This window comes from Psammomys obesus, unplaced genomic scaffold (genome assembly GCF_907164565.1).
Source record: "Psammomys obesus unplaced genomic scaffold, mPsaObe1.curated_primary_1811, whole genome shotgun sequence".
In the NCBI taxonomy this organism is placed as follows: domain Eukaryota; kingdom Metazoa; phylum Chordata; class Mammalia; order Rodentia; family Muridae; genus Psammomys; species Psammomys obesus.
This window is the reverse complement of record NW_026596091.1, coordinates 22,750,581-22,774,523: the sequence shown is the minus strand read 5'-3', so window position 1 is coordinate 22,774,523 and position 23,943 is coordinate 22,750,581. Positions and strand designations below refer to the sequence as shown.

Sequence of the window (23,943 nt, the reverse complement as noted above, 5' to 3'; positions counted from 1 at the left end):
ATCCCCCCCCATACCTCCCTCCCTCCTCCCCTCTCAACCAAACCCTCTCTTCCCCTTCTCCACCCATGTCCCTCCCCAAATCCACTGATGGGGGAGGTTCTCTTCCCCTTCCTTTTGATCCTAGTCTATCAGGTCTCATCAGGAGTGGCTGCATTGTCTTCCTCTGTGGCCTGATAAGGTTGCTCCCCACTCAGGGGGAGGTGATCAAAGAGCAGGCCAATCAGTTCATGTCACAGACAGTCTCTGTTTCCATCACTATGGACCCCCATTGGACACTGAACTGCTATGGGCTACATCTGTGCAGGGGTTCTAGGTTATCTCCATGAATGGACCTTAGTTGGAGTATTAGTCTCAGAAAAAATTCCAGATTTTTTGGTTTTGTTGCTCTCCTTGTGGAGCCCCTGTCCTCTCCAGGTCTCACTATCTCCCCCTTCTTTCATAAGATTCCCTGAACTCTGCCCAAAGTTTGGCTACAAGTCTCAGCATCTGCTCTGACACCCTGAAGGGTAGAACCTTTCAGAGGCCCTCTCTGGTAGGCTCCCATCCTGTTCCCTGTTTTCTCCCTCTTCTGATATCCAACCTCTTTGCCTTTCTGAATGGTGATTGAGCATTTTAGCCAGAGTCTTCTTTCTTAATTAGTTTCTTTTGGTGTACAGATTTTAGTATGTATATCCTATATTATATATACAATATCAACTTATGATTGAGTATACACCCTGTGTGTCTTTCTGCTTCTGGGATACCTCACTCAGAATGATCTTTCCTAGTTCCTACCATTTGCCTGCAAATTTCATGATTTCCTTGTTTTTAATTGCTGAGTAGTATTCCATTGTGTAAATGTACCACAATTTCTTTATCTATTCCTCAAGTGAGGGGTATCTGGGCTGTTTCCAGATTCTGGCTATTGCAAATAAAGGTGCTACAAACATGGTTGAACAAATGTCCTTGTTGTATACTTGAGCGTCTTTTAGAGATATGCCTAGGAGTCATATAGCTGGATCTTGAGGAAGTGCTATTCCTAATTGTCGGAGAAAGCACCAGATTGATTTCCAAATTCTCAACCTAATATAGAATAACAAGAAACCCAGAATTGTTAAAGCAATCCTCTGCAATAAAAGATCTTCTGGAGGTATCTCCATCCCTGATCTGAAGCTGTACTATAGAGCAACAATACTAAAAAATGCATGGCACTGGCATAGAAACAGACTGGTGGATCAATGGAATCAAATAGAAGACCTGAAATAAATCCACACACTTATGGATACCTGATTTTTGACAAAGATGCCAAAACCATTCAATGGAAAAAAAGGTAGCATCTTCAACAAATGGTGCTGGTCTAACTGGATGTCTACATGTAGAAAAATGAAAATAGATCCATACTTATGACACTGCACAAAACTTAAGTCCAAGTGGATCAAAAACCTCAATATAAAACCAGACACACTAAACCTGTTAGAAGAAAAAGTAGAAAAGTCTTGAACTCATTGGCACAGGAGACAACTTCCTGAACAGAACACCAACAGCACAGGCTCTAAAAGCAACAATCAATAAATGGGACCTCATGAAACTGAAAAGCTTCTGTAAGGCAAAGGACACTGTCATCAGAACAAAAAGACTACCTGCAGATTGGGAAAGGGTCTTCACCAACCCTATATCTGACAGATGGCTAATATCCAGAATATATAAAGAACCCAAGAAGTTAAACAACAGCAAATCAATTAATCCAATTAAAAAATGGAGTACAGAGCTAAGCAGAGGGGTCTTCTATGAGACTGTTTCTCCACCCATGGACCATGTATGGATGTAACCTAGAACCCCTGCTCGGGTGTAGCCCATGGTAGCTCAGTATCCAAGTGGGTTCCCTAGTAAGAGGAACAAGAATTATTTCTGACATGAACTCAACAACTGGCTCCTTTACCTCTCCCCCCACCCCCCAGGGAGGAAAAGCCTTGCTAGGCCACAGAGGAGGACATGGCAGCCAGTCCTGAAGATACCTGATAAGCTAGAGTCAGATGGAAAGGGAGGAGAACCTCTGCTAGCAGTGGACTTGGAAAAGGGCAGGGAGGAGATGAGGGAGGACGGGTGGGATTGGGAGGGAATGAGGGAGGGGACTAGGGCTGGGATACAAAGTAAATAGCCTGTGATTAATATAAAGAAATAAAAATTAACTAAAACAACTTAAGTGACAACACATGCTGGAGAGGATTTGGAGAAAGGGGAACTCTACTCCACTGCTGGCGGAAATGTAAACTCATGTGTAATTTTTCAAAATCCCATTTCTGTAAAAATGATACAGTAAAAAGAGTGAGGAAAAATTTTAAATAGTTTTTGTTTTTAGTTGTGTTTTTGGGTTGTTTGCATGGGTGTTTTGCCTGCATGTATGAATATCTACCTTGCTCTTACAGTGGATACCCTGGGACTGGAACTTGAACCCAGGGCCTTTGCTAGAGCAGCAAGTTCTCTTAAGTAGTGAGCCATCTTTCCCTTCTCAAGCTATAATTACTTATTGTCCTGTCCAAGTATCTCATCACACATGAGGCTTCTTGTTTTTTGAGATGGCAACTGCAGAGCCCATCTAGTAACTTAGCGAGTAGTTTTTGGTGCATAGGTCTTTACTGATTGCTTTTTGAACACATCTAATTTACCTACCATCATTTTCTTGCATTCCAGGTTTTCTTTTTTATTGTTTTACATCTTTTATAGACACCGTGTGTGTGTATGAGCCTGTGGTTTAATGTTTGGGTTTACCGTAGTAGCGCAAGTGTGCCTTGTTTGCCAATATTTGTATCTTAAGAATTAAATAACTCGTTCATGTGAAGAAGAATTTTTAAGGTCAGCCATGGTTTATCATTAATCTTCTTTATTTCAATTCAACAGATGAGCCTGAGGCAAGGCAGTGAACCTGCTGGTCAGTGTATCACAGCTTGAAAATAATTTCCCATGAACAAGAAAGTATGGTTATTCTGTACTAGCTGGCGAATGTAGTGTATTGAGGGCAAGTAGTTCTAGGTTTAAGCTGAAACTTCCCCACCTGTGTTTTTATTATTTATTTTACTTAGCTACTCTGCTTCTCAGTTTTTTTTTAATCTGTGAAATATGGTAGGGATATTTAGTGAAAATGTTTTTCTAGCTGTGATACATTCTACAGCAGACCTACCATGAGCAGTTGGTTATGTTAAGACTTCTTGATAAGGTTAAATTAGGAAAAAAATATGCACACTCAGGAATAGAGAATTGGAAGACTGGACAAACACCATGTCAGGCATTTGCCAATTTTCTATCCTAATTTACAGTATTGTCATCATTTGGTGAGCTTCAATGGATGATTATATAAAATTTTCTAAATTATGAAACATATAGGACACTTTATTTTTTTATACTCAGTATGATTTTATTACACATCTTACTTATATATCCCTACCATTTCCCTATATTTGGAGCTTTCAAAATTAATGTTATTTACAAAATCTTACTAAGAAAACTATCCAAATAACAATCATTTATACTTATAAAATCAGTTCATTTTAAATACAATGTTTCTAATAGGTAAATAACATGTAATATTTTCTGAATTTTTTACATGTGACCAAATTAAACATAGTTCATATGATTTAAATCTCAGAATAGTCAGGTATTGGGGATTTTTTTAACACTTTTTTAAAAGACTTATTCTCCCTATAAGTTAAAATGTTAATAAACAAATACCGATGCCCTAATAAATGCAGGGGTTGTATAGCATTCAAGTACGGACATGAAAAATTGTGAAGAGCTGAGGTAGAATTTCAGGTTGATCGCAAATGCAATGTAAACCCATCTTCCTTCTGGCTTTATAACTCATTTTTATAGATAAATGTTCATACATAATTTATCATTAATTACATTCAGATTTTCAATACTTTAGGCTCTTTGTATGACTAGATAATTAGATAAATCCTGTCTAATGTTTTTTTCACTAGAAGATGTTATTATTCAAAAAAATGATCTATTTTAGTCGAAAGTAAACCTACAGCCTGTCATAGCAGTGCATGCCTGTAATGCCAGCACTCTGTGAGACAGAGGCAAGCGGATCTCTGTGAGTTTGAGGACAGTCTGGTATACAAAGTGAGTCCAGGACAGCTGAGGCTACACAGAGAAACCCTGTCTCAAAAAAACCAAACCAAACAAAAAACAAACCAAAAAGTACTCTTCACATTTTTTCATGTCCGTACTAACCTTACATGGTAAGGAAAAGAAAAAAAAACAAAACAAAACAAAAAAAACAAAAACAAATAACAAGTAACAGGGCCTAGAGAGATGGAGCAGCAATTACGAACGCTGGCTATTCTTCCACAAGACCTGGGTTCAATTCCCAGCATGCACATGGCAGCTCACAACTGTCTGTAATTCCATTTCCAGGGGCTCCAGCACCCTCGCACAGATATACATGCATGCAAAACACCGTAGCACATAAAGTAAAATTTAAAACTTATTTAAAAAAATATTAACAGAAACAAAATAAACAAAACCCTGTCTGGCAGTATCAATTTCTACAGATATACGATCCTAAAATTAAGAAAGTTATTGCCAGGCTTGATGGCACACACCTATAATCCCAGCATGTGGCGGGTCAGAGAGCTAGGAGAATTTTAGTGCCAGTCCATAGTAGGCCTCCTAGAGAGCCTTTCTCCAGCTTAAAAAGCAAGATCACTACTTCAGAAGCTTGAGAAACTGGGAAAAATTCCTTTATATCCTGCCACTATAAAGACATTTCTATGTCTTCTAATCCAGGCTCTAGTGTTGATGTCACTGTTTCTGGCATCTTACTTTAACCATGTGACTAGTCAGTCTCAAATAACAGCATGTTAAACAGACTGTTGTTCAAACTGGAAACAAATAGATAAGTTTGGGTAAATACATACAGTTTCTGCATTTCGCATATTATTTAACCCCAGTGTTATTTTTTTTTCCCTAACCAACCACCTAAAGGGCATTCAAAGGTTAAGAGCCAATTCAATTTTTTTAAGATTTATTTATTTATTATTTGTACAATATTCTGCCTACATGCCAGAAGAGGACACTGGATCTCAGTATAGATGGTTGTGAGCCACCCATGTGGTTGCTGGGAATTGAACTCAGGACCTCTGGAAGAGCAACCAGTGCTCTTAACCTCAGCCCTCTCTCCAGCCTGAGCCAATTCAATTTATGAGACCTATTTGTTTTGATAGTAGTGTGCCCCCCCCCAAAAAAAAAAAACCCAGGAAAGAATATGTTCATTTCTTAATTTTTTAAGGGAATGCGTTCTTCTCTTGAATTAAAGATGCATAACCAATGCGGGTATCATGTTTAGGGGAACCACCGGTAGTGGAAGAAAATGTCATCATGATTATGGCTAGGTATAAAAGTCTGCTTGGCAACAAAGGAAGATACTAGTCTCGCCCATTCTCTGAAACTGGACCGTGTCTCCATATGCCACACCAATTAAAGTTAAATTACTTAACTTAATTATATCTTATCTTAAAATATATTTTTCAACCAACTGGGTATTCTTCTATACTCTAGTATAAAGGAGATGGTGTGATAATAAGGGAACTAGTAATGTACTTTTGGATTTATTTTTCTTTTTTTCTCTCCTGCTTGGTTGTTAGTTAGCTATAAGTTTTAGTAGCTAGAATAAATAAATAATAAATAAATAAATGCTAATGGCTGAAAGTCCTTGGATTTGTTTTGTGTGTGTAAAAACTGGCACCACTTGTTAACTGTAATATTTTAATTGGTTTTCCAAATGAGATCCATAAATTTCACTTCCTTTTATTAACATTGAAAACGCTGAAGAAAATTCAAATATAGCCACATAGATTCTGTTGAGAGAAGTTCTTGTTATAGTCCAAGATAACCTCTGATTTGCAATCACCCTGTCTCAGCCTGCTCAGTGCTGAGACTGCAATGTTGTGTTACCATTCCTGGCTTAGCAGCAACATTCATTCCAGAAATATTTTAACTCTTTCATTTTCTCCTACTTCCTCGACAGAGTTGGAAGACTTTAGGTGATAGGATCATAATCTTCCTTTCTTTGTTCCCACATAAGGCTAGCCACAAAGTCATTCTCTAAATATTTTTCTAAAGAATAAATGAATAGAAATTAAAAGCACAACTGGTTCAAAGGGAATTGGAATAAGTAATCTTCCAAAATTAAATTGTAAAACATGATCTATGTTTCAGAGTCAAATTTCATGTCTAAAAACCAAAGCTGTACTACATAACACTTTTTTTTGTTTACACTTATTTTAATGTGCATATGGAAGGTGGAGGACAGAGTGGGGGACCCAGTTCTCTCATTCCTCTATGTGGATCCAGGGATCACTCAGGTTGTCAGTCTTCATAACAAGTGCATTTACCTGTTGTGTCAACACAACACACCTCTACCCATATTGTTAAAGACAGGGTCTCTGCTGACATTGAAGTTCTGCAGTTCACCTCAGCTGATTGTTCAATGAGTTGCCGCACAAGCCTTTGTATACATGGGTGGTAGGGATCTGAACTCCGGTGCTCTCAATTGCCTATCAGACACCGATCCTTCTCTCTAGTGTATCATGTGATGGTTTTGTCTATGCAATGGAATGTTTTCCATTGCACCCTGTTTAAATCATGTCAGATGTATTTCCTTTATGACCTATGATTCCCTCCTGGTGAAATTCCAGCCTCTCCTGGATTTCTAGAATGTCTCCTGTCATTATCTTTCTGTGTGCTGACACATGAGGAATTGCAACACCCATGGCACTTTGATTATTCTCGCTCCAGGTGAAGCATACATGCGGCTAAGTAAACTTCCTGAAGCTGAGCACTGGTACATGGAGTCACTGAGATCCAAGACTGACCATATCCCTGCTCATCTCACCTATGGGAAACTGCTTGCCTTGACAGTAAGTGCCTATCTTTGTCATTCTTCAGAGACTGATGTTACCCACACGGGTACTGGAGACACCCGGAGTTTGAACTGCTGATTCTGAACCAGTTGAACTCAGTTAAAATAATGATGATATGTTAGAGACCTAAGCTAGCAAAGTAGAAAAATAAATAAATAAACTTTTGGGTCTGGCCTATAAGATGGGAGATATGATGATCTTTGAGGTATTTATGAGACACATAAATGGAGAACCGCAACTGTGTCATTATCTATTCATGTTGTTTTAATAGCAACACATGTATAAACTGGCTGAGATTAAACTAAATTTTATCAAATAACTAATATAAAACATATTATACATTTCATTCTAGTTAGAGGCAATCTATCAGAGACTTATAGACTGGCCTTATAGATCAGGCAATTCACAGGCCTTGGAGAAACGGAATAAATAAAAACAATTCTACTAAAAACTTGTACTGGAAGCACTTTTTAAAAGAAAACACATCTAGTAGTAATTACCGTAAATCACAAAAAGAATGTGATGATTTTTGGGTAAGGATACGCTTGTGCTACCAAAGAAGTCGGTTCTAATGTTAGTAAGCATGAAGCAAGAATGAGTTATTGCAAGAATTTAAAACACAGAGAAAGATTTATTATATACAGAATGTATAGGTTTATTCCCAAAGTAATGTTCTCCTCTTGCAATGTAAGTGTTGGATTGTATAGGGGATTCTATACATATTTACATGAGAAAATAAAACATTTTGTGGACACTTTTTTGAGCATACTTCAGGAGCAAAACATCAGAGATTAAATTAAGGGGCAAGATTTGCTCATGGTGCTTATTTACAATGGGTTAAAATGACATACAAAAACTTTTAGGCATGTTCAATGTGTATCATAATGATGGTGAAAAAAATGACTTCAGAGCTGGACATACTGGTGCAAATCTTTAATCCCAGCATTTGGGAGGAAGAGGTTTGAAACCAGCCTGTTCTGCATAGCAAGTTTCAGGGGAGCCATAGCTACATGATAGGGAGAGCCTTTCTCAAACAAACAAACAAGCAAAACACAAGTTAAAACCCTAACAAAGAAAATAACAACAATGACTTTAGCAGTTTTCATTATAAACCTTAGCTGGCTGAATAAAAATGACACAGAAATGATCAGTATGTGAGGGAGTGTAAATGGATAAGGTATTTGAACTGATTTGGAGAAGAAATTAAGAGCAGCTATAATTGACTTCTCAGAGACCATACTCTAAAGAAGTATGTTCAGTGTCGATAACAATGAAAAATCAATTTGTTCCGAAGAACCCTGGAGAAGAACATGAACCAGGGCATCTGGCATAGTGCAGGGCTGAGTTAAAGGCTGTGCAGTGGGGTAGTAATTTTCACTGTGTGACGGTAGGAGTCAGGTTTTTCCTCTGTGTTAAAAAAAATGCTCACAACCAGGCACCCTTCTTTAAGGCAAAAGCAGAGGCTTTCAATGAAAGCAAATGAGTAAGAAAGGTCCATGGCATGGGTATGGCTCAAAAAGCTGAAAATGAGTTGAGGGAAAATCTGTGCTTTGGTTTGCACGTGGGTTGAGTGTGTCTCCCAGATACACGTATGCTTGAGGCTTCATCTTTCATGTGGTGAGGATAATCAGTGATGGCCTGTCAGAGAGGGACTGAATGCTTTGTAGTTCAGTTAGGGTAACATTGCCTTCACAGAGGGTTAGTGCTGATCTCAGAGTGAATTTTTCTGAAAATAAACAAGGACCCTGGTGATGTATCTTCTCATATGACCACTTCTTCATTCTTGGTTGTGTTTCCACCTTGACATCACTATCCTGCTGTGAAGTACCCAGAAGACCCTTACCTGAGCATTGTAGGAACTGGTGCCATGCTCTTAAACATAGCAGAAATAAATATGTTATTCTTTGTAAGTATTTAGCTTCAGGAATTTTTTTTTTAATCAGCAGACAATGGACAACACACAGAATGAAGAAGGAAACATGGGTTGATCCAAAGTCATCTTTTTTTTTTTCAGTTTCTTCTCTCATATAATATGCTCCAACCACAGTTTCTCCTCCCTGTGCTCCTCCTAGTCCTTCCCTACATCCCCTTCTCCCTCAGAGCCATTCCTTCTGTGGTTCTCTTTAGGAAAGAGTAGACCTCCCAGGGATATCAACCAAACACAGATACGGCATGAAAAGTTACAGTAAAACTAGAGCAAACCATCATATCAATGCTGGATGAGGCATGCCAGTAAGAAGAAAAGGGTCCCAAGAGCAGGCAAAAGAATCAGAGGCACCCCAGCTCCCACTGTTAGTCCTACAAAAACACCAAGCCAAAACCATAGCATATATGCAGAGGACCTGGCTCAAACGCATATGTCACTTCTGGAGTATTAATGCTTAGTGTTTCCCAGCTACTCTGCAGAACATCAGCAACATGACTGAAGAGGAAGGCTGACTACCCTTTCTCTCATAAACCTTTTGCTCATCTCTTTTCTTAGACAAATTCATTACATTTTCATACACATATTCTTATGGGGAGAAGGTTTTCCCATGTCTGTGTTAGGAGGGACTCTGTAAATTGCTCTACATCAGGCAAACTAGAGTGACACTATTTTGTGGTGAAAATTTTATTAGCTAACTCACAGCTATGAATGGTTAACACTGTACTGTCTGTCAGTCATACGATGAGGAACAAAGTAACATGATGAAAAATCTGAAGAAACTTGGCAGAGATGGCAACATACAATATTTAAAAGCATAAATAAAGAGTAGGAATGCTGAAGGGAAAAACAAAGCATTACGTTCTTACAGACAAAATCTATAATAGTGGAAACCGTTTTGAGAGGTCTCCCTGTGTACAAATACTGAAACAGGGAAATAGAATGTGTGAGAGAAAACATTTGGAGCTTCTGAGATTTTCTTATGGAGTACACACAGACATATCTGATCTTAAGACTTTTCAAAGAAAACTCTCAAAAAGGACTATAAAAGTTACAGCTGCCTGAATCTGATCCTTCCTACAGAGAAGGAACAGGCAGAAATGGTCACATATTTACACACAGTGCTGACATGCCAATATGAGATATAGAGAACAGGTGACCTGTTTCTTTACATTTTTAAGTTCAGAGTATTTCAAGCTTTCTCTTTCAAAATAGATTTTTAAAGCTGCTTTAAAAGTTTTTGCTTTATAGAAACATTGAAAAGGAAGAAAAGGCTCGTATATAACAATCTAAATTTTAAAATTTTTCCCTCCAGTAAGACTTTTATAGTTTCCTACTTGATGATTAGATGAAATACAGACTTCTGTGGAATGGCTTAATCATAGAGGCAAATCCCACAGCCACCTTTAATAACTTTTTCTAAATTAAAAGTTTGGCAGATTCTGCATCCAGTGTATTATGTTTGACCAGTTATGGGTTTCTTGGTCTTCTAATATGCCACTGAATTGGCAAGGTGGCAAATGCCACACATTTTGACTTCTGAGGTTTTATGTGTTTTATTAAGCAGAACTGGCTACTAGTCTCATGAGAAGCAGAAATGGAGAGATGCATTTCCCTTTATGTCAAAAGTCACCAAAGGTCACCTGTGTGAAAATGGCTGGCAGCTCTATCAGAGTTACTGTAAGCTAGGATTTCATATTAGAATTCTCTCTTAATGGGAAAATTAGGAAAATTTGATGATTACTACCTTCACTGTAGTCAGTGGACTGATTCCCTTGGAACATTTTTTCTTATACACTTTTCTTTAACAATACATGTAATATTTTTAGTATGTAGAAGAGTTCAAAGGGACTTCAAGTTTCCCAAAATGCTTTTGCACATCCTATCAATCATCTCCATTTTATTCTTCTGCAAAAAAATAGCATATTTATCTCTTACTGTTGAAACTGTATTTTCTTTGTGAAGTTTAACCTTTGTTTCTCAAGTAGTTATAATTTTCCTACTTCTCCAATCATCATTAGCCCTCTTCTCTGTATCTTTGTAATGTTACCAGGTAATTTAATGATATACAAATATATGTCTATCTTTTGGTATTAGACATAGAACAGGGACAGGTATCTGTTCCTTTCATGCCATTTTAACATTTATCTTCTTAGTTTGGTACTTACTGTACCTTAATCCTTCATTTGGTCCACACATGTATGTAGGCTGGTTGAACCACACTGAGCATTGCATTAATTCTCAAGGATGCCTGCTGCAGAATTGAGCAAGAGTGGCATAATTACACAGCAAACACAGGAGTAATCTTCCAAAGCTCTAGAAAGAGGGTGATATTAGAGGCCCATCATCTGGTTTCTGTGCTTGACGTTATTTGTGTATTTTTTATCTTAAATTATTTTTCATAAAAAATTTTGATCATATTCTTTCCTCTCCCACAACTCCTCTCAGATCTTCCTCACCTCCATATACACCCAACTTCATACCTGAGCTCTCTGTCTACTTCTCCAAACAAAAACACAACAGGAAATACAACAAAAACCAGCAATCAAAACAGACAAGCAAGCAAAAAAAAAAAGAAGAAGAAAAGAAAATCAATAAGAAAAAACAAAACAATAAACAAACAGACAAAAAAAAAAAAAAAAACAAACCACCACACCACTAACAACAAAGAGCACAAAGAAAAATAACAACAAAATACACAGTCTGTTTTGTGTTGCCCAAGGACTACTGGGCATGGGACCTACCCTGGAGTGTAGTTGATATACCCATTTACACTCCACTGGAGAACATTGATGTTTCCTTTCCCAGCAGGTATTGACTGCAAATAGCTTCCTGGTTAGAGGTGGGGTTTGTGTTCAGTAACCCTTTTCCATGCTGGGATTTTGTCTGGTTTGAATTTATGCAGGTCTTGTGCATGCTGCTACAGTTTCTTTGAGTTCATATTGGCCTCAGTCGTGTTGTACTTTGGAAGGCTCTGTTTTCTTGGAGTCTTCCACCACCTAATTTCCTATCTCTCTCACATGGATCCCTGAGCCTAGAAGGACGGGATATGACAAAGGCATCCTTTTTAAGACTGAGTGCTTCAAACTCTCTCTGCACATTGTACAGTTATAGACCTCCTTATTAATTACAGTTTGTGGAACAAGAAGCTTCTTTGATGAAGGCCGAGCAAGGCTCTGCACTATAGTTAGAGCAGTGTGACATTAGGAGTCGTTTTATCATTATATTCACTTAGGACATGTTGTTTCTTGACAATTCTTACAGAATGTAGTTCCATTTTATGAATGAGAAACCTGAGCTGCAGAGATTTAATTAACATTCCCTAATGGTCATTTAGTAATTAAATAGTACAATTAAATACAGCTATAAAGTTTTGCATATTAAGTGTTATTAATTTTATTCTACCTTAAATAATTTAAGTAGATTTTTCCCATGATATGCCTTCTTTATCTGATTAGAGATTCTCAAAAGTAAATCCCTATATCTTCATACTCGTTTTTTAAAATTATTTTTTTTTTGCTATTTGTTTTAAGTATGAGTTTGGATTGTGTGGTTAAATACATTTTTATTATCAGAAGTGATTGTTCATGAATAGAGGCTATTGGCACTTTTTGATACAACCTTATACCTATAATAAAAACTTCCCAGATTCTCCTAGGGGAATTTCTGCCTGAGGTTCACTGGTAGGCTCCAAGTGTATATACATAGTAGGGCCCAGCTGACATCTCTTTAAAAATATATGGAACCTTCATGCCAGTGTCATGTCCAAATAAAATACAAAATGCAAGCTGAGTTTGAATTTCTCTGCTTAATATTGTGATTTATTCCTTGTTTGAACTTTGTTGCCTAGGGCTAACTCCATGCATTTAAAATCAGTCACGCACTGAGAAGGAAAGCAAGAAATACCATTTCCATTATTGTGTTACAGGTGATTTTTCTAGCTCTTTCTAAGTCTGTCCTGAAGCCTGGTCTTTTTCCTTCTTTCTTTTTTCTTATCTTCTGTTCCATTTATTTAAGCCAAATATTTTGTAGTTTTTGTAAGCCTGTAAAATTAATATTGATTTAAATTGTAATAAAACCTTCTTGGCTGTTAGCTTATTTTCCAGATTTAGGTTAGTAGGAAAGAAGGAAAGATATTGGACACTCTGACAGTAATTCTTGACATACAAAACCTTTATTTTGGCTACTGCATGGACATGCTAAGCCAGACTTCTGTGTCTAGCCAAAGTTAATTGGGCCCCATAAAACTCCAGTTGTGAAAGTACTTCATGTTCTGCTGAAAAGCGCTGTTCCCCTCACCCCCTGTCCCCGCTACATGGTGTCTCTCTGTCTACTGGAAATGCTGTGCTCTGTTCTGTGCTTCCTTCATAATTATTATTATTACTTAGAATTGAGACTTTTTTTTCCATTTGGCTTTATTTAGAGCAGTGCTCTCTCCTTTTGTGTGCTGAGCAACATCTGGCTTGCTGGATATGTTTTGTTGTTATTTCTGTACAGCCGTGTTTACATTGGAGGAGTCCTCATAAGAGGCACTTCTTCCTGTAATTCTGATTGAGTGATTAATATGAATGTGTGCAATTCATATGTTAAATTTTCTTCTGTGAAAAGGGAAAGTATTATATCATACATATCTGTTGCCAAAATGTAACTGACATATGGAAGGAAATTTAATTCAGTATAATGTTTAGCTAAGCTTTCACATAAAGTTACCTTATCTACACATTATGATTTACCATTCTAGACACAAAGGTTGTCATTGTGTTTTGTTTAGTGAGAATCAAAATAAGTGTGATAGTTATTTTGTTAGGAGTGCTTTCCATAATTGAAGATCTGCATTTTAAACTAATACAACAGTGTTAAGTACTGTGCTTGCTATCATTAGATGACAAAGGAGACTAAACAAATATATTTACTCTGCTTTTGTATAGCCGAAGTCAATGTGAGGCATATTTCCTTTTGCAAGATATAGATAGCCTCAGGAGTAATACAAATCAAAACATTGAAATTCTTTAGCATCCAAAGCCATATGCATGAGGATATAAAGCAGCTAATTTTCTCCAGGTACCAGTCATGTTAACTTTTAATTTATGAGCATGTAAGACTATATTGTTCAAAAATGACCAGCATTTTATTATTCTGTGCTTTTTCATTTCATGCAATTAGAATATCCCGTCAACCTAAGTCCCCTCCCAATCCTTCAGGTACACCGATATCTCAGTTATCTCAGTCTTTTTGGAGAGATGAAAAGAAGCAATGTTATATCATATATAAACCTAAATGTAACAGGGCATTCTCACAGAACTTCAAAAAACAAGCTTTTATAAAACCTACTGTGGGCAGATGTTTGCTGCCTCAGAGTTCATCATGCTTCCCGCTCAATGGTAGTGATGTGAAGTTCAGGGTGTTTTCATGGCTTCAAAAAAGATGCTGGGCTTTTTATTCAGGAGACACCAAAAGCAAAAGCCAGTCTTCCCATACTTGTGACTGTGGGAATGGCTTTTGGTTCAGAAAGGATAATTATGTAGTTTTCCTAAATTGTATCCAGACTCTTATTGATGTTATAGGCACAGGATTCCATAACACCTTGCAAGGATTTCTTTCTCTTTTTGTATTTCTTGAATTTGTTAATTAAGCCTCATTCATACTATCTGATACTTGCTTTGACCTCGTGACCTGCAGCTTATTGTTCTTTCCCAGTGCTTTTTTTCACTCTTCTGTCAAAAACCGGGCATGAAAATATGTTGATGTTAGGTCAATTGAGCCTTTATTTTTACTGTATATTTCCGTTCTACTTGCATTCCGAGGCTGTAATAAAACATGCTGACCAAAAATAACTAAAGTAGGAAAAGGTTTATTTGGATTACACATCCAGGTCTCAGGCCATCATGGAGAGAAGTCAATTCAGGAACTCATCAAGCAAGAGCCTGAAGCAGAAACTATTAACAAATGCTTTTATTCTCTCTCTCTCTCTCTCTCTCACTCTCTTTCTCTCTCTCTCTATGTGTGTGTGTGTATATATATATATATATATACACACATACATATTATATGTGTGTGTATGTATACATACTCATGCACAACTATTTTCATTTTGTAATTAATTAGTTTATTTATTCACTTTATATCCTGGTCATAGCCCCATCCCTCCTCATCTCCCAGTCCCACCTTCCCTCCCTCTTCTCTATCCCACTCTCCTATTCCTCAGAAAAAGGGAACCCCCTTCCCATCCATCCAAGTTCATCAACTCTTATCAGGGTTGATCCTATCCTCTTCCCCTGTTGCCTAGCAAGGCAGTCCCTCTCAAAGGAAGTAATTGAAAAACTGGCCCTGGGCTTTTTTTGGAAGGGAGACTTTTGATGACTGCTTTTATTTCCTTGGGAGATATAGGAATATTTAGTCTATTTACCCTATCATGATTTAATTTTGGTAAATAGAATCTATCAAGAAAATTGTCCATTTTATTTAGATTTTCAAATTTTGTGGCATATAGGCTTTGTAGTAAGACCTAAATGTCTGTTGCTATGTCCTCCTTTTCATTTCTGATTTTGCTGATTTGGATAGTTTCTCTCCGACTTTTAGTTAGTTTGGCTAAGGGTTTGTCTATCTTGTTGATTTTCTCAAAGAACCAGCTCTTGGTTTCATTGATTCTTTGAATTGTTTTCTTTGTTTCTATTTCTAATTCGTTGGTTTCAACTCTGAGTTTGATGATTTCCAATCCTCTACTCCTCTTGGGTATGTCTGCTTTCTGCCCACCCCAGGGCTTTTAGGTGTACCTTTAAGTTCCTTGCATGAGGAACTTCTTTCTGGAGGCACTTAGTGCTATGAACTTCCTCTTAGCACTGCTTTCATTGTCCCTTAATTTGAGTAAGTTGTTCCTTCATTTTCATTGAATTTTAGGAAGTCTCTAATGAGAATGTGGAGAAAGGGGAACCCTCCTCCATTGCTGGTAGGAATGTAAACTTGTACAACCACTTCAGAAATCAATCTGACGCTTTCTTAGACAATTAGGAATAGCGCTACCTCAAGATCCAGGTATAGCACTCCTAGGCATACATCCAAAATATGCTCAAGTACACAACAAGGACATTTGCTCAACCATGTTTGTAGCAGCTTTATTCATAATAGCTGGAAACAACCCAGATGGCCCTCGACTGAGGAATGGATACATAAATGGTGGTACAATTACACAATGGAATACTACTCAGCAATTAAAAATAAGAAAGTCATGAAATTTGCAGGCAAATGGATGGAACTACAAAAGATTGTCCTGAGTGAGCTATCCCAGAAGCAGCAAGATACACATGATATATAATCACTTATAAGTGGATATTAGACCTTTAATATAGGATATATATACTAAAATCTATGCTCCTAAAGAACCTAAGCAAGAAGGAACACCCTGGGTAAGATGATAAATCCTCATTCTAAAAGGCAAGTGGGATAGACATCAGAAGAGGGAGAAAATAGGGAACAGGACAGAGCCTACCACAGAAGGCCTCTGAAAGACTCTGCCCAGCAGTTTATCAAAGCAGATGCTGAAACACATAGCTAACCTTTGGGCTGAGTGCAGGGAATCTTATTAAAGAAGGGGGAGATGAAAGTCCTGGAGGGGAAAGGAGCTCTACAAGGAGAGAAGCAGAACAAAAATATCTGGGCACAGGGGTCTTTTCTGAGACTGATACTCCAACCAAGGACCATGCATGGAGATAACCTAGAATCCCTACACAGATGTAGCCCATGGCAGCTCAGTGTCCAAGTGGGTGCCCTAGTAAGGGGAATAGGGACCATCTCTGACATGAACTCAGTGGATGCCTTTTTGATCACCTCTCCCTGAGGGGAACAGCCTTAACAGGCCACAGAGAAAGACAATGCAGCCAGTTCTGATGAGACTTGATAGGCTAGGATCAGATGGAAGGGGAAGAGGACCTCCCCTGTCAGTGGACTTGGAGAGAGGGAAGGTAGGGTGGGATTGGGAAGAGATGAGGGTGGTGGCTACAGCTGGGATACAATGTAAATAAGTTGTAATTAATAAAAAAGAAAGAAAGAAAAGAAAAAAAGAAAAAGAAAAGCTGGCAAAGGAGTCTATGTCAGGGAGAGCCCTGGCTTCCTTACTAGAGACCCACATGAAACCTGAGCTGCCCATCAGCTACATCTTTGTAGGTGGCCTAGGTCCAATCCATGCAAAGTCCTTGGTTGGTACTTCAGTATCAGCAGGCCTCTCTTGGCCTTGGTTAGTTGTCTCTGATGGTCTTCTTGTCAAGCTCCTGTCACTTCTAGGTCCTTTTTTTCTAACCACCCTCCTTTTCCACAAGTCTCCCTGTGACTGGCCCAGTGTTTGGCTGTGAGTTTCAGGATCTGTTTCAAGGTGCTGCTGGGTGTGGATCCTCTGATTTTCTCTCCTAGGTGGGTCTTAGACAACCAACTTTCTTATTAGCACAGGACCACCTGATCATGGTTCAGGGAATTGTGCTGGCCATAGTGGGTGGGGACAGCCCCCTTCCCCACATACCTCAATTAATAGTTGAGGCAATCCTCCAGAGACATGACCGCAACTAAATGCCATTCTCAAGAGATTGTAGCTTGTGTCAGGTTGACAGTTAATGCAAGCTAAGAAAATTTCTTACCTTGATTTTTTATGATAATTGTATAACATAGAAGAAAAACCGTAATATCATTTTAGTTAAAATGATGTGTTATTCTAAGCAGGCATTTAGTATTGGGAAAGGCGACACAAACAACATGCAAGTTTAAAATAAGGACCTTTCAGTTTAAGAGGCTGGAAAAAACTTTTCTCCAGGAGATTGTGTTTTATTCTGGTAGTATCCATATATGTACGGATGTACAGATAAACTTCAAATTATGGTAAGGTTACTTGCTGATGACTCCTTTATAAATCGAAAACACAATGAGTTGAGATAGGCTTGCAGTTCTTGCTACTTGGGAAACTAAGGCAGGAAGATTAGAATTTTGAGACTTGTGAAGCAATTTATTGAGGTAATTTCTCAAAAAGCTTTAAATAACAGGTACAGATACAACACAGAAGAAGATATAACACAGAGGAAGATATAGCACATGGTAGTATAATCAAAAGCCTAGGTTCAGTCACAATTACTAGAAAAAACATTGCAGTTGAAAATACATTTAGTATACCTAATCTATTAGGAACTGTAGCTAGTAGACAGTGTAGAGTATGAGTTTTTTTTCTGCATAATGCAAGAGACTATAACACTGTACATTTCATCACTGAAGAAATAAAAATAAAATATCTCAAATTAATGCTGAATACATACCCAGTTTACCACTATTAATGTAGATAAATGTTTCTCAGGGACATTCTATACATGTACACACACGCGCGCACACACACACACACACACACACATACACACACACACACACACTACCGTATATTAAGGATGCTGCCCTAATTTGGTTTATATTGATTGCTGTGATAAAAGACCAAAAGCAGCTTTGGGGAGAGGAATGGGTTATTTGCTTTATACTTCAAAATCACAGTTCATCACTGTGGGAAGCCAAGGAAGGAAGTCAAGCAGGGGAGGAACATGGAGGCAGGAACTCAAGCAGAGACAATGGAGGAATTCTGCTTACTAGCTTGGCCCCTCGTAGCTCCTATAAGGTTGGTTTTATTTTATTTTATTTTATTTTATTTTATTTTATTTTATTTTATATAAAACACATGATCATCTGCTTAGGGATGGCACTGCCTACAGTGGGCTAGGACTTCCAACATCAATCACCAGTCATGAAAATTGCTCTACAGGCAATCTGTTAGAGGCAGTTTCTCTACTATGGCTTCCCCTTTCCAGATGACTCTAGCTTCCGTTGCATGGACAAAAGAACTAAGTACAGATGCTGTTTAAATTCCAGAGTATTAAAGTATTGATCACTATAGGCCTTTGTTTTCGTTTCCGTTTTTTCCTCCTTTGATTTGCCATGGATTGTACCTGCATGTTATGTGAGGTGGGCACATTTCTCCCTCTATACTATATCCCCAGACCTCATGTTTACAGACTTTTAAATTGGCCCATAACAAGCCCAGCTAGGAACGTGCTCAGAAACACACAAGTCCTTTCTCCTTATTACTTTTAGGTCTGTCAGTCCAAGCCACGGGGAGCATGTAGACTGTTAATCACTGGCATTGCATGTGTTACAGCATAATTTGTTCTGGGCTTGTCCCCATTTTTTCTCTCATATCTTTAGTTTCTAGGACTGTATGAACTTGTCTTTCATTTCTCCTCTCACTTCACATAAAACTCTTTTTGTTGCCTTTCTACTGTGGAAAGCAGCAAAAACCGATTTCAGCATAAATCAGTTTTTTTCCTTGCCCCTGTCCCTTTAGTATTCTCACCTAGCCCAGTATCTTCAGAATTTACCTCATACCCTTTAGCATACAATAATGTAGTCATCATACACTGTTTCATCAACCCACAGACCGGATGCCAGCTTCATAAATGAGAAAGCTGGAACTGAGTGCCAGGCTGTGTCCTTAACCTATCCAAGTATGTTTCCTTCGATGCAGCTGTACTACTCAAATTATTCTCTGTCCTTGGGTTTCATTATGATGCTGGAACACCCAGGCATTCACATTGTCTGGGTAAAACCCTGTACTCAAAGAGTGTAAAAATTGACTTCAAAAATAAACCACTTAACACTGAAATTTTCACATGCAGTTGTAAAGTGGACCAGCAGTATCCTTGTACATTTTGAAGTCAAAATAATTATAGCATTTCTACTGATAAATGGACTTAAAAGTCTGTATCTGTGGAATAATAAAAATCCAGTAGTGAAACTTATAGATCACGTTTAATGTACATGTGATATGCAGACTTTCTATTGAATCTGGAGATTTTAAAGAACCATAGCAAACTCATAGGAGTTGAGTGAGGAACAGGAAAGCCAAAGAGAGGAGATCTTGACCGTTAGCTGGTAAACAATTACCTGGCAGATGATTGAGTTGAGCCAGAGTACTTAAAGCACTTTCCTTCCTACTCTCTTTCTCCCAGCATAATTCTTGGTAAAGGACCTCAAATTGCAGGCTCCTTATTTGTGAGGCATAATGGAAGCTCTTTATCAAAACTATCAGGATGTGGTCCATGCTCGAGCATATACTGTAATCTAGTGTCTGGTGATGATGATGTTTTAGGTTGAAAACAGCAGTGTGCAGGGATCACATCTAAATAGGACCTTTGGTAGGTTTGATATTAGCCTTCTGCCATAGTTACTCGCTGTTATATAAAGCCATGCATTATAATGTCCCATCATGAAGAAATGAGCAGTATGGATGCAACAATCAGGCATAGAACTTTTTGTCCCCCAAATAAAATTGACAGCATCATCTCTATAAATATTTATTAAGTTGGGTTCATGCTGCTATGGTTTGGATATGGTTTAACTCTTTTAGGAGATTGAGATACCCATTATGTCAGGCATGGTTAGTGGGCAGAAATCAGGTCAGTATAGTCAGTATTGTCTTCAGGACAAATGTAGTTCTGAGGAACCTTGGATTTTTGGGAAGGTTTGTTAAAAGACAATACTAGGCCTCTCAGTTCTCTGGCTGTTTGTCATGTCATGTGATCTGCCATTCTTGCACATATTTCTGTTTGAGTCCTTTGATGTAATGCAGCCAAGGATGCCTTTATTACTGGTAGAACCATGCCATTTGAGCTTTTAGTCTCCAAAGTTTTGAGGTATCCACCCTTAGGTACTTTTATTATAACAAGGGGAAATTGACTAACTTGGTACATTTCAGTTTGCTCTGAACAATAGCAACAAACAATTGCTTGTTCAGCAAACACTAGATCAACAAGTAATGTTATCCATAGTGTATCAGGCCCTTTGCATCACTATGATGAAATACCTGACATGGTATCTTGGAATATCCTGCTATTAAGGTTCCACCTTGTCTGGAAAGCTCTCCAAGCTCATTGCAAGGTGGAGAACTGCCTTTCTCAGCAGGGCTTCCTCTTCTCTGGCTGGCTTTATCTGGAGAGCATCTCTTGGCATAGATGTCTGAACTTGCTTGGAGAATGAGCCTGCACAGAGCCTCCTGCAAGTGATAAGTGACTTCCCACAGGAGTCCTGCTCCTTTGCCCTGCCCATATGATTATTAGGTGCTGTGTTATGTTCAATCAGCCCTTCCCACCTGTAACTCTAGGAAGTCTTACACACAGCAGTGTCCTGAAACAATAAAAGTCTTACACACAGCAGTGTCCTGAAACAATAAAATGAATTGCCTCTCTGAATCTGACTCCCAGAAGTTTTCTCCACAGTACTCACAGCCATTCAGACCACATTCATCCTTTCTGCTCCCTAGGGAAGGGAGGATCACAATGATATACTTATGAAATAAGGGAAAGTTTATATTGACCTATGGCTCAGGCCTTTGATTGGGCACTGCCATTATGTTGAGCCAATGCTGAAGGTAGCAAATCATAATGGGAGCATATATTGAAGCAACAGATCACACATTGCCAGGAAGAGACTAGGAGAGTGCTGCGGAGCCTCCCTTCTCCTCTAAGGCATGGCTCAGTGAAACTTGAACATCCTAATAGCTTCTATCTCTGACAGCTCCATGGCACCTCCCAATAACACACTTGAGTGATACCCCAATGATACATCCCCAGGGGCACCAATCATTTATATAGAAGTTTCTGACAGATTTTTAATTATTTTTATTACATGTATGAAATCACACAGTTCTCGGATACCCTATGCTTTTTTTTCCTTCCTTCCTTCCTTCCTTCCTTCCTTCCTTCCTTCCTTTCCTTCCTTCCTTCCCTCCTTCCTTCTTTCTTTTTCCCCACTGTGTATAGTCTGGGATGTTTCTCTTGACCATCTCCCAGCTTGATGATTTTTTCCCTTGTTCTTGCTGAGTCTTCTGATGAACACAGCAATGTATTTTTGATGGCTTCACAGTGTTTCTGTGTTTTAGAATGTTTTCTTTTTCTTTTTTTCTATAGTATCTTTATACTGACATTACCCTTTTGATGTTCCATGTTCTCCATGTTTTAATTGGAACCATCAGCATATGAATCACAGTTAATAGGTTTTTCATCTGATAATTCCAAAATCTGCTTCATACTCCAACACCTGAGTTTGTTTCTGATGCTTTCTTTTAAGTTTATTTATTTTTTTCTAATTACTTATTTTTTATTACAATTTATTCACTTTGAAACCTGGCTGTTGCTCCCTCTCTGATCACTTCCCTACCCCAACCTCCCTCCCTCTACTCCCCCTATTCGACTCCCCTTGTTCACTGATAAGGAGGGTCCTCCTCCACCTTTATCTGACCCTAGCCTATCATTTCTCATCAGGACTGGCTGCATTGTCTTCTGGTTTTATGTTGAGGTCTTTGAACCACTTGGATTTTAGTTTTGTGCAGGGTGATAAAGATGAGAATATTTGTATTTTTCTGCATGTGGACATCCAGTTAGTCCAGCACTATTTGTTAAAGATGCTATCTGTTTTCCATTGTATGGTTTTGGCTTCTTTGTAAAAAATCAAGTATCTATAGGTTTGTGAGTTTATCTCTAGATTATCTATTTGATTCCATTTATCCTCCAGTCTGTTTTGAGGCCGTTTCCATGTAGATTTTATTACTGTTGCTCTAAAGTACAGCTTGAGATCAGGGATGGAGATACCTCCAGAAGATGTTATTGTACAGGATCGTTTCAGCAATTCTGAGTTGTTGGTTGTTTTTGTGATGTGTGTGTGTGTGTGTGTGTGTGTGTGTGTATTTATTTGTTTGATTTGTTATTGCTGTTTTGTAAGAATGGGATGATAGAATTTTTATATGCCTTTTTTTTAAATAAAACTTCTGTGAGATTTCTCTCTTACTCTCTGGAGCATCTTTCTGTCTCACTCATAGCACTCATTATAGAGCACATCACATCTGTTACCTCTGTGCATGTGTACTCCATCTCTGATTTCACTATCCATGTCTGTGTCTGTGTCTGACTGTATCAGACATCACAAATATTTATTGAATGTGTCATGGGTTCTCTTTCCCAGCTCACAAGATAGAATGTAGTGAATGTACACTTTTTCTTAGTATTTCAAAAGTATAGCAAAAGACATTTAGAGAAATGTATTTAATCGCAGAGCTTGCTTGCTTTCTTCATAAATATTGTCATCTTGGAAGAATGCCCCTATATGAATGCTGCCTTCTTCCTGCCTGGCTTGTTCCATACTTAACAGATCACTGTTGCTAGTTAAATGCAAGCTATTTAGTCAATACCACCCCTTCCATGCTTGTCTGTGAAATGACTGTAAATGATTGGAAAGGATGAATGTGTCCACACGTGTGTTAATAATTTAGAGCATAATAATTAGAGCATACGGTCAGGCTGTCACCTGGCATAGACTCAGTAAATGCTAGCCATTGTGAATGCAAACAAGATTATTGTTGTTATTTTTACTGTTGTGTTTGCATGAGAGGGACCACTGTATTTGGGTGTAGTATTCCTATCCAGCCCCTCACCCATCCCTCCCCACAGTATTAAACTTCTGATGACTCTGTAAAGATACTGTGTCACTTCATTCATTTGTCTTTTCAAATCTGCTGCTCCCCTTTTCTAGAATATTTTACTCCTGCCTGTCTGTTTGGCAAACTCCTACCCATCCATCCACTCATCTTCATCTCAAACATGCCTGCAACCAAGTAATACTTAATGTTTCACACAGCCTGAGCACTTGACTTTCTAAGTCCTTGTTTGATTTTCCTTTTTAAAAAGGAAGACAATGCAGCCAGTCCTGATTAGTCTTGATAGGCTAGGATCAGAGGGAAGGGGAGGAGGACTTCCCCTATCAGTGGACTTGGGGAGGAGCGTGGGAGGAGATGAAGGAGGGGGTGTGGGATTCGGAGGGGATGAAGGAGGGGCCTACAGTGGGATACAAAGTGAGTAAACTGTAATTAATAAAAAAATTAAAAAATAAATAAAAAAGAAGTAAATGTACCCGGATGGGACAGGAGCTCCACCAGAAGACCAACAGAGCCAACTATTCTAGGCCCCGCGGTGCATAAGAAGTCTGAAGCACCAACCATGGACTGGACCTAGGCCCCCTACATATACATAGCCTTCATGTGGGTCCCTTAGA

General features: G+C 38.4%; 1 protein-coding gene across 1 annotated transcript in view; it reads left to right on the top strand.

Moving 5' to 3' along the window:
- Positions 1-23,943, top strand: part of Tmtc2 (transmembrane O-mannosyltransferase targeting cadherins 2) — a 419,447-nt gene that overhangs the window by 269,945 nt on the left and 125,559 nt on the right. Inside the window, exon 8 of the mRNA XM_055627937.1 lies at positions 6,778-6,899. Within this exon, the coding sequence (XP_055483912.1) occupies positions 6,778-6,899 (122 nt within the window). The remainder of the gene's footprint in view (positions 1-6,777; positions 6,900-23,943) is intronic.